The following is a 15,658-nucleotide window of genomic DNA, read 5'->3' as shown; positions in this document are numbered from 1 at the left end:
CTGGGTCAGAACTCCATAGACGCCACCATCTTCTTCGATTTCGGCCAGCTCCCCGCCGCAGTGCGACGCGATGGCCGGGCCGCCATCCCTGAGGCCGCGACAAGCGGCGAGCTGCGACGCGCGCAGGGCAGCACCGAACACGCGGCAAAGCGAGCTACGAGCTGGCGCCCGGGGATGGCGGCAAGCGGCGCACAGGTCCAGCGACGACTGGCGAGTGGCGGAGCCGTCTCACAGCGAGGCCGCGGCGGCGCGGGAAGACCTCGCACGGGGAGCAGCACGAGCGGACCTCGCGTGCGGCAGCGAGCTGGGAGCTCGCGTGCGGGGCCACGACAGCGGCGCCGGTGCATGGTGAGGCGCTGTGGTGCCAGCAAACCTCGCGCGGACAGCGGCGAGCGGCACGTGGAGACCGCGATGACCAGCGCGCGGCACTAGCGAGGTTGCGGCAAAGCAAGCTAGGCGCTCCCATGGGGGCAGCGACACGCCATCGTCCTGCCTCCTTCAGTCGGTAAGGCGGCGATGCGGGGACGTTGGTACGGGGTCTATGCGTCGGGTCGCCAGGGCGATGGCACGGGGCTGCGCAAGAGCTCCGGCAATATCGTCCATACGAAAATACTTGAACTTCCCTATTTGGCACCGTGGATTTCTGCTGCAAACAAGGGTATTTATGTCTTTTTATCAGTCACTTGACACCGTTACTGTCCTAAATGGACGGCAGTGCCATTTACGAAAGGAAATTTCAACTTGATGTCAGATAAGAAAGTTCAAATTTTCGAGTGCCAAATACGAAACACTGATTTATTTCAGTACCAAATAAATAATTCCCCCAAAATGGATTTCCCTGAGTTTGACGGTTCTGATGTGAGAGTATGGTTGTTGGACAAATGTGAGACTACCAAATTCCGGACTCGTTTCGTTTCACAGCAGCGACTATGCACTTGGTCGACAGCGCTGCGCATTGGTACCAATTCCTTCAAGTTGATGCACGACAGTCTCAGTTGGTCATATTTTACTCAGGCAGTAGACTGAATTTGACGGTGACTACCCATCGAGACAAGATGATCGAGTTATTATTAAGTTTGAAACAAACTGGGTCAGTGGAGGACTATGGAAAGGCTTTTGAGCGGCTTGTTTAGCACATTCGTTTGCTTGACCATTCTGTCAGCGATACATTACTGGTCAGTTGGTCGGCAGTATATTATGGGATTGAGAGAGGAATCGAGGCCTGCTGTTGAGATTCAGTTACATTCAACATTATCTAGAGCTGCAGTTGTACAACTTGAATGGGTTGCCATGATTCTCCGCCATGTTAAGGATTCCACAAGGATATTTTATCAAACATTCTTCCAAAAAGGGTTTTGTTTCACAAAAACTTTGTGAAACGGTTTTGTGAGGAAAAGGTTTATAAAATGTTTTCGAGTGTGGGCTCAAATTCAAACACTAAATATTTTGAAAATAGTATTCTTTTATATGGAAGATATGTTTAAACATAGGATAGAAACATTCTCATGAAAATTCCGAAAAGGTAAATATTTGTAAGTATTCAAAAAGATTGGGTTCACTTGGTAAAATAATATTAGAAAATTATATTACTTCAAAATAAGTACCGGTGCAAAACCAAAAGCCCGACAAGGTTTTGATTTTGCCAACAAACTCTTGATAAAAATTTAGAAAGACAAACTTATACTGGGATTTTGAAGTAAGATAAGAATGAATGTTTGTCTTAGGTTTATGTCATTTAGCTATAATCTAGATGGAAGCACAAATGGTAGCAAAAATTTTAAATTGTATCTTTCTATCACACAAAATCGATCGTAGGATGTTACATCTAATGCCAATGCTATCGTTGGTGTTGGAGGTGCTAGTGGAGATGGACAAGAAGATATAGGGCGTGGACGGGTATGGGTCCATGAAGATGAGCCTTATCCACCTCCGCGCCTACGCTAGGGGCGCAACCGGCAAGGACTTGGGGTCCAGTGAGAGTGACATGTAGGAGCGCTGCCTAGACCACAACCTCAGCTATTTCGAGATGGTCTATAGCCCCCGATCGCAGCTGCCCTGGGTGAGGATGAGGAGGAGGCGTGTGACTTAGGGCTAGAAGAGAACCTAACCCTCCACGAGCACCTCTTCATGATGGAGCACGACATGGCCGACCTCCGCCATTGAGGAGTTCTACTTGTTGCTGATGACACGACAGTGGTGAGGAGGGGGGTACGTGGCTGTTGGCGAACGAGGCGTGACATTGAAGATCCACGAGGTGAAATGCTTCGATGCAGTGCTCATCTGTGTAGAGGGCCAACGTGATCATGCATTAGAGAGCAGAAGCAGGAAGACCGAAGAGGAATAGGGGAGTGAGGAAGAAGAAAGTGTGAGGGGGCAAAAACGATATTTCATTTGTCTTTCTCCTTGCTACTCACCAGGAAAACATTACTTTAAGTTAATAGGTGCGATATCTATCAGCAAATTAACATATTTCTAGAATAGCCGCTGGCCAATTGAATCTTTTCTGGTCATGTCCTGTAGCAAATTATACCCTTCTTCTAAGGGGTAAATTATTTTCATTTTAATGGAGATGCTCTCAAGGATATAAAATCTATATCCAGTGGTAAAATTAAAATTTGAAGATCAAAATCTACATTTATGTCGTCATAAAATTATATATGTTTCCTAAGATTCTAACCCGTGCGGGAGGTTGGGACGATAGACTAGTAATAAGATAATTTAGATGGTATAAGGCAGCTACTGAGCGTGATGACCACAGAAGATCCTGTATTTTTCTAAGTAAAACTGTAAAAGTCAAATGAATGTAAAAGTTAGAGGAGGTTCGATTGGACAACTGGAGGGACTATGATGTGGTCGGTTGCTACTGAGACTAGCGTACCATTATTGACCAAATCCACACACGGTCGTCGTCCCCTTCCTAAAGCGCCCCTTAATGCAAGACATCGCGGTGGCGCAGCAGCAGTTGCCCGCCGGCTTCACCGAGCAGTCGCCCGCCGGCTGTCGACACCTGATAGGAGCTTCCACGACGCTTTAATTCCCTTCGAGCAGGGCTGGCCAAGGGATGCACCGCCTGCGCCTGCTCTGCTTCATCCTGGTATCCCAGAGTGCTGCTTAATCCTGTCATAAGTGTAGCTAGATTTGCTCCTATTGCTAATTTCGTAATTGCTGGAGAGTGTTTGGGTTACCATTCTTTTCCTTCCAAAAAATGAAGAGATTACCTGCCTCTTTCAGAGGCCGTGGCGGCGGCGACGCCATGGCCGCGGTGCCGCAGCGATGCAGCGAACCGGCGACGGGGCACACCATGCACGTGAGGGCTTGGTGAAACCGGCGGTGGCGCTCGTTCGGCTCGGTGGCGGCCTGTGAGCACCGAGCAGCCATGGCAATGGCCATGGTGAGCTTGGTCGGGGCTCAGGGAGACGGCGGCCGCCGTAGCCTGCTCGCGCGCTGCCGTCGTAGCCTGCTCGTGCGCCGCTGCTGTGCTCGTGCCGTGCTCATGCGCCACTGCCCTGCTCGCGCGCTGCCGTGCTGCTCGGGTGCCGCCACCGCCCGGCTCGTGCGCCGCTGCCGTAGCCTACTCGCGCGCCGCCGTCCTAGCCTGCTCGTCGCTGCACTGCTCGTGCGCTGCTGTCATGGCCTGCTCGCGCGCTGCCGCCGTTGCCTCCTTTACATGCGCAGGAACGGGAGGAAAGAGAGGACCAGCGTGGCACTGTCAACGGTAGCGTGGCGTAGTTAAACCCACTTCACGTTGGATAAAATAGCCCAGTCCGCGCCCAAGTGCTAAAACTAAACGGTTCTGATAGTTGTGTACCAGCATTAGACGGTTTTGTAGTTGAGAGTCAAAATTAGACGAACCCAATAATTGATGGACCAAAAGTGGACTTAATCCTTTAAAATATTATTTCTTTATATCGGAGATGTGTCTAAACATAGAGACAAAACATTCTCAAGAGGTTTCTGAAAAGTAAATATTTTTAAGTATTCAAAAAGATTGGGTTCATGTTGCTTTGGTATAGAAAAAAAAACTCCGTTAAAAAATGAGTCTGTCTAACCAACAACCATATGTTTCAATAAAAGGTAGCACATGATTGTTTACTAGCTACAAAACACATAATTTGTAACAGAGGAAAAACCATGTGTTTTAGCACAAGCTAGCACATGGTTGTTGGTTGCTTGCATAATACATGATTTCTAAGAGAGAAGAAACCATGTGTTTTAGCATAAGGTAGCACACGTTTTTAAAGAAAACCCACTTAGAGGAAATCTGTTATAATTTCTGTGCAACCAAAGTTGGCCCATTAACTAAAATGATAAAATGGTCCATTTAACAGCAGCAGCCCATAAGAGAAGCCCAAAACCATGAATACATAGAAATATAACTAAAATTACAAATTGGCCCATTTAACAGTAGCAGCCCATAACAAAGCCCAAAACCATGAATACATAGGAATATAAAGACTTGGGAGAGAAGCCAACTAGAAACAGATCTGCGTGGGGGAAGCCTCTGCTCTGCTCACGCAGGGCAGGGGAAAGGGGCAGACATCAGATTGCAAAGAAGAACAGAAAATTTCAAGAAAAAGAACTAGAAGACTGATCCATACCTTATCAACAAAGGTTAATATCCCAATCTTTTGAATCTACTTTCTGAAAAAGCAACAAAAAACTAGGAGAATGTAGATCTATGGAAAAGACATCACACAGATCTGGAACAGACCAGCCACATTGCTTCTGGTAGATCTCTTCAAATAACATATTGAAAAACCTAAATCTGATAGCACCACAGGAAGAAACCAAAAACATGACAATACTTCACAACTTGTACAAGAAAGCAATCCTCAAATAATTATAGTATCAGACTGACCTCTCCTTCACAGCCGCTCTTGAAGCTCCACTGCTATTGCCACCATCACTTCCTACCTGACCACTACCACCTGATGAAGTCAAACCTTGACCACAGAGGCATTGCAACACCTGTAACATCAGACCAAATAAATATAAGGGTATCCACATGGATAGTATCGACATATACTAGTTTTATTTTTTAGGTGATATTATCACATTGCATGTACAAACAGACCAAGTGGTGCTGCAAGCAATGTTGACTTGTTGAGAATAATCCTATTCCTAAACATTGCCTACTCAGTCAGGAACAAGTATTAAAAAACAATGCTAACAGAAAAATATCATCACATTTTTCTAGGCTAATTTTCTAAAAGTAATTCTGCAGCCACATCAACAAGCCACTCTAAATCATGTCCCTGTTCATCAGAGAACTACTAGCTAGCTAGCTCTAGTTGCATAAGAGATGGAAAATTGCAACTAACGTACTGGTGCACACCTAAAAACCGAACAAGCAACTCCTTAGGAAAATCGAAGATACAAAGCAGTAGCTTCTAGAACTCAGGGCCAAAATGAAAACAGCAGCCAAGCTATTGCTGGGACTGCTGTGCTGTTCCTGCACAAGACAAGCATAGCCACACCACTCAGCAATCCTCAACTAATCCTCAACTAAAATTACAAATATATCTCTTATGCATTTGTATATTACTATTGTAATTAAATTACATAACAAAAATAAGGAAATTGCACATTTGACATAGTGCAACTTGTACTTGCTGCTAATGCAATTATACTGTACATGTATACAATTTAAAGATTCAGCTCATGCAACTTGTACACGCAAAGCAGGGCAAAGGGGGCAGAGATCAGATCGAAGAGGAACCACAAACCTCAACTGCCAAGGTTAGTACACCGATTATTTGAATCCAATCTCCTTGTGTGTGTTAGATGCATGAAATATGTAATGACGAGAAACCTTCTAACTGTCAAAACATGAAATCTGGATGTTATAACAGAACATGAATCTAGAAAGAAGAACAAGGCAGCAAGAAATGTCAGAGGCACAATATCAGATTCAGAATTATGAGGAAATGATTTGCCAAGAAGAAAGCAACAATGATGTAAAATTACTCCTAATTCAAAACAGTTGACACAAACAATAAATAAATGAGAACTAATGGCTTCTTCATTTTCTTGCAGGTTTCAATTGCTTCCCTTATGCAACTAATACAAGCATCAGTCTAGTTTGATCAACTACTTGAGGTAAGAAACACAATTCAATGATGCAATGAAAAGCTATGTAAGTACTCAGCTGCTTGCTTTTTTTATGAAGCAGAATAATATATATGTCACAACAAGTAGATGTGATGATTATCCAACATCAGTGAAGTCACAAGAAGCAATTAAGGAAGTGCAGTCAGCTCCTTACCAAATATTTGCAGGCACAAATTATTCCAGTGACCTTTCAAATACCTACAGATACAAAAAGGTGAGCAAAATCATTACTTAGAATAAAAAAATGCCAACATAAGAATGTTGTTTTTCGACTAAAATATATTTCAATGCAGGGAGGCTACACTAAACTTATGATGGAATAGATCAGTAACTCTCAGGAAGATAATTAGACTGACTGGAATATGCAGGTAAAATTTATAATACCAGTACACAAAAATTACAATTCAGACATATGTAAATTACACACATATGTGCAATGTAATTTCAGCATAACAGTACTTTAATTTCAATGCTTCATTATAAACTGTGCAACAACATGAAGAGATACAAGGATCATTAACAAAGATGATACTTGGAAATGACAGGAATGAGGTAAAACTATATTATATATGCTTGCCATACTAGTTGTATTATATTATAAATGATAATCATTCTCATTATCAAACAAATAAAACAGAATATGAGACTTGAAGATCTAGATGGAATCTTTGGACCATAAACTGACTGGTCAATATTAGAGTCAAGGCTGTCATATGAGGTACATACAGACAGCTGAGCCAATTTGATTATATTTATAAGCAATGCAAATATGTACTGGCATGAAAGTAAAACTTATCTTTGCAAAAAACAGGATGGAGAAATGGCAATCGTTGTTGATGATGATGGAGCAACGACAAGCATAGCTGATGATAGATCTAAAATTCAACAATACCATTGGCAAACTGATGTATTCAATAACATGGACATTGATGAGGTACATAAAATGATATCTTCAACTATTTCAGTCCACACTGAAAAAAACATATTTGTATTATAAATCACATTACTCAGAAACTGAGGCTGCTGCTAATATATTTACAGGTGCAACATGAAAATCAAGATGACCAACCAACAATGGAAGAAAATGACGAGGATCATAGCAGTAGAACCAACAAGTTTAGATATTACATCAACAATAACAGATGATAATGAACATGTAAATGGTAGTCGGGAACTGATGGGGGAAGAGATTGAAGAATTCATAAAAAAATGAGCAGGTTGTAGCATCTGAAGACAACAATACACCAATCAACAACAAGTACACCCCACAGCTATCGATGGAATTTAAGAGTAGGGATGATGCTCACCATTTCTTCAACTTCTATGCGTTCCTAGCCGGATTTCAAGTTGCCATAACACATACGACAAGAAATCAAAGCAAGAAGAGAAATAATGAGGTAGTCAAAGTGACAATGAGATGCACTCGTCAAGGAAAAGAAAAGGAACCAAAGTGTTTAGAGCAAGAAGAAGCTGAAGTGGACAAGGATGTTGGAAAGAAACCGGTAAGGAGAAGGAAAACAAATGTTCAGCAGAAGTCAGATTGTCCTTGTGTTATGATGGTGAAAGAAGAAGGAGGTGTATGGAAGGTTAAAACTCTTGATTTGGAGCATAATCATGAGCTATGCCCTAGAGACAGGGATCAGCTATTTTCTGGTCACAAGTATATGACAGAAATAGAAAAAGGACTTATCAAGACTCTGAATGATAACAATATCCCGACTAGGAAGATGGTTTCTATTCTATTGTATCTTAGAGGGGGGCTTATAGCTCTACCAATGAAAAAGAAAGATATCAGCAACTACAGGACAAGGCTGAACAGAGAAGTTAAAGGATCAGATATGACACAAGTACTGGATTATTTCAGAAAGAAACAAACTGATGATCCGTCTTTCTTTTACAAGTTTGATTTAGATGAGGACAAGAGAGTGAGAAACTTGTTCTAGACAGACTATTCTTCTATGAAATATTATGCAGATTATGGAGAATGTGTAAGTTTTGACATGACATATATGACCAACCGATACAACTTACCTTTTGCACCATTTGTTGGAATCATTGGACATGGGCATAGTTGCCTTTTCGGATGTGTTTTCTGCATGATGAGACAGTGGACACTTTTAAGTGGGTATTTCAAACTTTCCTTGAAGCAATGGGAGGAAAACACCCTCAAACGATCATCATAGACCAAGACATGACGATGAAATCAGCAATAGAGCAAGTCTTCATAAACACAAAGCACTAAAATTGCTTGTTCCACATAAAGACCAAATGCTACAATAAGAATGTTAAGGTCTTTACAGCAAATGAAGGACTATATGAAGACTTCAAAGATATAGTGAACAATAGTCTAACAGCGGAAGAATTTGAGTGACTTTGGAAGAGAATGATTGAGGAAAGAAACCTTCAAGGGAATCACTACTTTTCCAAAATGTGGGAAATGAGGAAAAGGTTTATCCCGGTCTACTACAAAAATGACTTCTTCCCTTTCGTACAGACCACATCCAGGAGTGAGGCAACAAATGCGAGGTTCAAAGATAATGTAGGGCCAACCTATAGTATCATCAGCTTTCTGAAAGAGTACAATCGGATTGTTGATACCATAAATCGAGCAGAAAGGATAGAGGACAACTATAGCAAGCAGAAAAGGCCAAAGGAATTTATATTCGGCTATATAATAAAGCAGCAGGCACAACAGCTATACAACAGAAACATATTCAAAAAGTTCCAGCTACAACTAAAGGCAACATCAAGGCTGAACTACAAGGAAACCGAAGATGGGAAACATTTGAGGTGTGGCAAAAAAGTAACCAGATTCAGGAGGTTCATAGGTTCAGGAGATATACAGTAAACACTGACCTAACAGAAGGCGAAGAAGAATTTACCTGCATATGTGCAAAATTCTGCAAAGATGGGATACTCTGCTCTCATATCCTAAAAATAGTAATTGAAAAGGAAATCAACACAATTCCAGACAAATACTTCTTAGATAGGTGGAGAAAAAAGGATATGAAGGTACATGTTGAAAGACAAGAAGAAGAAACAGTTGCAACAAGCTCATTGTTGAGATTCAACATATTATCCAGGAGATCAACAATACTGAATTCAAAAGGATCAAAAAATGAGAAAGCCATGGAATACCTTATGGTAGAATTCGATAAGATGGAAATCAATTTAGATAGAATGCTATATGCTCAGCAAACCGGTGAAGCACAAAATGACCAGCAAGGAAATGAAGAAGGAGAAACTATAGCAGCACAAGCTACAGATCCACAGACTAAAATAGATGATCCAGAAAGAATTCAGAGAAAGGGAAGGCCACCTAAACCTGTCAGAATGAAGACACATATAGAAGAAATAAAGAAGAAACTAGTGGCAACAGAAAAGAAGAAAAAGAAGAAAACAAATGACACAGATAGTGCAGGTATAAAATTTCAGGACATACAAATAGAATTTGAATCCAAATGCAAAAATTCTTATTTATGTGAACTAATAATGTTTTGTAGGCTCCCTAGTGAAGCCAAAAAGAAAGAAGAGGAAGGAAACATCAAATGGTAGCACTGATCCCGAAGCCACAACACACTAAGGACACGGTGATCAAAGACATGCAACAATTCATGATGATCAGCAGATAAAAGCAAAATTTAAGTAGCCAATATATTTATGTAATTTAAGTAATGAGTAGGATGTTACAAACATTAAATTAAATTATGCCTAGATCTAACATTACATATGCTAAGAACTACAATTGCAGTGCCCAATATCTGCAATTTACATTATCGGTGATTGCAATTGTGTAACCGAATTTTATATTTGTCTTGTTTTCATCAGCAGCAGGTAATAATAGTAACAGAGCAATTTCAACTTCTGTAGATAGCTAATACTACCAGTTTCCTCCTACTTACCTAACCCACCATATAGACTTACAGAATATAAAACATGCCAGCGATCTAGGACCAGGACAATAGTGGCCTAACCAACACACGAGAGAATATTTCATGGTAGGAGGAGCTGAGTTTGTGGGTCTGTGTTGACACAAATCACAAATAACAGATTTCATGTGTTAGCACAAATCACAAGAGACAATTTTTTTCTATGGAAGGACAAGGATAAAAAAGAGGTGTGTGTTGACACAAATCACAATTAACATATTTCAAGATGTGTTATCACAAATCACAAGAGACAATTTTTTCTATGGAAGGACAAGGACAAAAAATAGGTGTGTGTTGGCATAAATCACAACTAACAACTCAACAACCACAGAAAGACAAGTGAAAGTATCCAAACAGCTATACCACCAGAAATCATGCACATGGTTGAGCTGCCAGCACTAGAAAGGAACGAGCACTGGCGAGCATGCCACCAGAATGAGGTAATTGCCATCTATGAGACCCCTCGCAGCATGTATGGCAAGATCCGGCAAGTTCCCACCTGCAGAGATTCCAACCATGCTCAGTCATCTTAGAAAAACTAGATGCACCTCCTTCCAACATTAGCTTGGAAAAATACAGTAACAAGTAAATGGGGAAAAAATTACATTTCAACTAGGTTTTGGATGAATCACATCCCAGATGGCTTTCAAGAGATAACTCTGTTTCAACCAAATCAGTTGCGCCAACAAATGTGATGACAACCAAAACAATCAAGTGCCTATAGAAGGTCAATTTAGATTCACTTCACTAAAAATACAGATAAAGATTGGAAGTCCAAACATAAAATGCAGAGTGCTAAACTCAAATGAACCATCAAATGATCAACAACTAAAAATCAATGAAACCCCAAAAGAACAAAACAAACAATTGCAAAGGATTAGCAAAGCTGATAACTAAATATCACCACCTACAAAAAACAACATCGGCACTCCTAGGACTTTGTTGAAGAAAAAACAAAAGCATAGTTTTTCCTCTACTCATCGGACCAAGCACCAAGAAAACAACAGCAAAATCAAAAAGATGCCACGAGCAGTCATACACCACGAGGGAAAAATAGCAGGAAAAACTAGCAAAACATGAACACAAAAAGGCTAAAACAAACATCTAATATCAGACATGCTACAAACTTGAGAAAAATCATCTACTCTTACACATTCAGAATTAAATGACATTAGATTATCAGAATAACAATTTTCTCAAATCAACCTTGGGAAAATATAGAAAATGACAACACTCTAAAAACAGCGATACCTGCAATCCCTACATATCAAAAGGCACTTAGATGGAATGCCATCCAAACAGACAGAAGCGAAGTCATGCAACACACACATCCAATGCCTCAACGACAGCAACAACGTAGTCCACACACTGAAGATGTTAGCAACAACACACACTGAAGAAAAACACAACTCATATAACCTGCAGAGAATGACCAAAATCCTCACACTTGCAAGCAATCATCACATATAAAACGCAAAATAAATAGACCATCACAGCTATGAAAATTATATCTAAAAAAAGTCAACTCCACCTTCTAATGCTCCCTCACAAAATCAAGTAATCACCACATCAATAATTGAACCAAGCAATATACATCAAAACATCAATAGACATCCCAGAAACAACCTAAAGAACATACCTAAACATAAATCTGTACACCAATTGGCCTTGAGTATCTCAACCAGCAACCACCCAGCAGCAGCAACAGCTTTCAACTACTGCATCAGCAGCAAAAAGCAACTTCAAGAAAAGAATAGGTGCAACATACATAGCCAAAGTTCTCGCCTTGATTGCCTAATCGAAATGATTTCAAGAAAGAATATGATACCTCTTCGTCCTTGCTGATAGGTGTAAGAGCAATTATCACTGCATGGCCATCCTTGTCCTGCAGTGATATTCCAACAAATCAGATCTGCCTTGCTAACGGCAAAATGACATGACAAATGAACTAGTCCACTCAGACAAAAATGCACACACTCACCTCATCTCTCTTAAATGCTTTAGTATTTGGACAACATGAGTGGTTCATGCAGCTCTGCAAAAAGGAAAAGAGCGTCATTCCTGCCCGCGAGAAATCACCAGGGACAATAACTTATACTGATAAGAAAACATAGGCAAAAAAATAATGTCAAAGAAACTTATAGACGTTGAGCAAGTCTGCGGACTACTGAAAAGGGTACAAGGTGCACACTCAGGATCAAATGTTGCATCCTTGAGAAGCTGCAGTGACTACAAAGCATAGAGCTTAACTAGACCTTGGTCATAAAACATAGAAAATATATAAGATTCTATGATGCCATTGTTCCTGAACTCCAGTTGCAATCTACTTGTGAGTCACCTTATGTGGATTCAGTTCAATCAGTAATAATGCTCCCTTCAGCATGCCCAGGCCAAGGAACAATAAAATTATCTAATCATGAACTACAACAACAATCAGTCATTCACTAAAAGCACCTAGGGATTGGCGAACAACTTGACACCCATGAGAGGTTGCAAAGTCACTACAATAATAAAACACATAGATTAAGTCATATAAAAGACCAGCTACACAATAAATTTCCCAAAATCATGATAACCATCCTCAGAGTCTGAAAATGCAAATGAAGGTCAACTAATAAATGACAAATTCTACTTGAAGCAGAGCAACTTATATATTATTTATTCCACCACAACGAACAGGAAAACATCTTGGGTGGTTCAACTAGAGCTCTTAATTACAGCATGGCTCACATGGACATGGAAGAGAACTAAAAAAACCCACACCCAAACACACATACAAAGAAAAAGACACACACATACACACACACACAGAGAGAGAGAGAGAGAGAGAGTGCAGCGACCAAACACAGCAAACTCAAAAGGCAAAATGCAACTAAACTAAATAAACAATCACACCTTAAAATCACACTCACACTAACAGAGAGAGAGAGAACAAATACTCCTACTCCTATAGTCATAGACAGACACAGACAGACAGGAGAACAAAAAATTGTGAGTCACCTTAAAATTGTCTTACATACAAGCAGAGAAAAGAGACTCCAACCTAAAACTTGGCTAGGGAAAGAGGGAAGATATCGTACATCTGCATTTCACCAAAGCATAAAATCAATAAGACGAAGGCACAAACACATAAACACACAGAAAGAGATACACAGACAAGAAGAAAGATCATCCCCAAAAACAGATGCAACCACGCACACAGACGCACTCACACTCTCACCAAAGCTAGCTCCCACACACACACACACAAAAACCTACCAAAAAAACATACACAAAGCACATCTATAACTGAACAACTCAAATATAAAAACACACCCAATAAACAATAACAACCACACCCACAGCCACAAACACACACACACATAGAGACACACACAAACAGAGGGAGAGAGAGAAAGATGGGAACACACATAGAGATAGAGGGAGACACACACACACACACACAAAAACCCACACACAAAGACAAAGACAAACAAAAACAACTATCAAAGACATTGCACCCACAACCATAGACACACACTCAAAAAAATTAAAACAAAAAATATCACGCATTAAAATTTAGACCAAATATCACAAAGAACTCAGGCGCCTATCACCCCCAGACAAAACAAATACACCCACAGCCATAGAACATCCACAGCACATGTAAGGCTAGAGGTTGTCTGTTGAGGCTGTTGTATGAAATATCCCTGCAAGCCAAATACAAAGGAAGATTCGCATCATAGCATCCTAAACTTGGGAGAACCAAAACACCAACATAATTGCAAGAACCAACATACAGAACCTCAAAGCTAGTGCAGTTCCCTATGCCCTCTAGAATTGTTCCTGTGAGATTGTTCCCCCTTACATCACTGTATATATGGAAGGCAACCAATGTCAATAAGATCAAACTGCAGCTTATGCATCAGGACATGCAATGGAGCAGAGCAGTAAACTTACAAGTACCATAGGCCAATCAGTTGGCACATATCAGGTGACAAAGTTCCGGTCAGTGAGTTACCCCTCAAGCCTCTGAGGATCAAGATAACAGAAATGTTATCACCTGGAAACATCTTCTACAGTGGGCAAAACCTCAAGATTGTTGTTGGCAAGATTCCTAGAGAAATGTAGAACTTATCAGAAATTGCACAGACCAAAATAGACACTAATTTGCATACTTCCATATAGGATAGGTGTCAAACCCAATCTCTCCTCTAGTCGATGAGTAGCGCTCTAGGACAGCGCCGAGCATGGCGGTGTGTGTTGACACAAATCACAATTAACAGATTTCAAGATGTGTTAGCACAAATCACAAGAGACAATTTTTTCTATGGAAGGACAAGGACAAAAAAGAGGCGTGTGTTGGCACAAATCACAACTAACAAAGCAATGCACTAGTAGTGATATAAAAGCAGTGAACACAGAAGCTACTTTAATAGTAGTGATATAAGGAACAAATGGCAAAGAGAGTAGTTTCTGGTAGTAAAGGCAACAACAAGGAAGCACCTTGGCTCTGACATAATTTGGAGTGTTGGGTCCTGATGGGCCTCCAGTCGATTATGTCAATGATCTCTCAAAGATCTACAGAATAAGACAACAAACAACAGTTACCAACTGTAAGCACAATAGACATCCTGAGAAGGCAATCAAGTAGCACACAATAACAGAGAAAGCACACACTAACCGCATCAAAACATCATCTTTAGAAGAACAAGAGGAACCTCCACAAACCTCACGCTTGTCCTTGTCTTCGCTATCAAAGGTTACTACACTGACACATAGTGGACAAAAAAGACACACCAACACAGAAGGACATAAACTTAGAATAATGGTACAAAAAATAGTTAACATCAAGCATCCAAACAAACCATCCAACCAAATATTATCATCCACTTTAGTTTAGCCTCTTGACTGTAGATTAATATTTACAACCATTTGAGCACCAACTATTCTCATCAACATAGCTGCTTCTTTACAAAGTACCATGCACTCATAGCATGAACCTACACACTACATGATAGGAACCTAAACACAAGATCCAAACACAACACGTAGGTCATGCACTCTTATAGTACTATTCATAGACCTGAGAAAAAAATATTAGAAACAAAAATCAATTGAGTACATGATGGAACAATACACAAAGTGACATTGCAACTAGTACTACCTCAGCATCATATTTCATCACTTTAGATCGACCATCATCAGAACTATTGTATTCATTGAAAATCATGTCATTGACGTACTTGATACGAAGATGCCCAATATCAGCTTCAGAAAACTTGTCCATCAAATAGACATTTAGCTCCCAAAGCTCTAGATTCTTCATCGCAAAGATACCACTGTCATTGCTAAAGCTGAAACAAGATATGAGAAAGACAAGACATAATATTATAAGCACCAAACAAAATGATATGATCCAAAAAAATTAAAAAAAGACTGTACACTACCTACTTCTCAGTCTACTGAGGTACATCTGCATAGATAACTTCATATCCATGGAACCCAAAGTCAATTTGAACAACTTCACTCTAGATTGTGGTCAAGTTTGGTATCTAAAAGCAGGTAGAGAAAATAATTAGAGTGCAGCTATATATTTTTTTCTTATTTGAACAAAATTTCACATTGCATTCAAACAA

The 15,658-nt window shown here is 40.4% G+C and overlaps 1 protein-coding gene and 1 long non-coding RNA gene across 2 annotated transcripts; one reads left to right on the top strand and one right to left on the bottom strand.

The window, feature by feature from the left end:
- Positions 1 to 7,523: 7,523 nt before the first annotated feature.
- On the top strand, positions 7,524 to 9,694 carry LOC136506992 (uncharacterized). Its single transcript, XM_066501859.1, has 4 exons — positions 7,524 to 8,036; positions 8,086 to 8,099; positions 9,195 to 9,532; positions 9,615 to 9,694. Exons 1-4 carry the CDS (start codon positions 7,524 to 7,526, stop codon positions 9,692 to 9,694), a joined length of 945 nt encoding a protein of 314 aa, XP_066357956.1.
- A 1,827-nt stretch (positions 9,695 to 11,521) lies between these two features.
- On the bottom strand, positions 11,522 to 12,101 carry LOC136508061 (uncharacterized). The gene is made up of 3 exons (XR_010771847.1): positions 12,022 to 12,101; positions 11,869 to 11,925; positions 11,522 to 11,755 (listed from the first exon to the last, which is right to left on the bottom strand). It is a non-coding gene; the product is annotated as an uncharacterized lncRNA (long non-coding RNA).
- Positions 12,102 to 15,658: the final 3,557 nt, after the last annotated feature.

This window comes from Miscanthus floridulus, chromosome 15 (assembly GCF_019320115.1).
Source record: "Miscanthus floridulus cultivar M001 chromosome 15, ASM1932011v1, whole genome shotgun sequence".
NCBI lineage: Eukaryota > Viridiplantae > Streptophyta > Magnoliopsida > Poales > Poaceae > Miscanthus > Miscanthus floridulus.
This window is presented reverse-complemented; position numbering and strand designations above follow the sequence as displayed.

Bases quoted from the DNA above. Each gene is read 5' to 3' on its own strand.
- LOC136506992 (XM_066501859.1), top strand. From the start codon at position 7,524: ATGAGATGCACTCGTCAAGGAAAAGAAAAGGAACCAAAGTGTTTAGAG. The intron at 9,533-9,614 runs GTATAAAATTTC...AATGTTTTGTAG, and splicing joins AAATGACACAGATAGTGCAG to GCTCCCTAGTGAAGCCAAAA.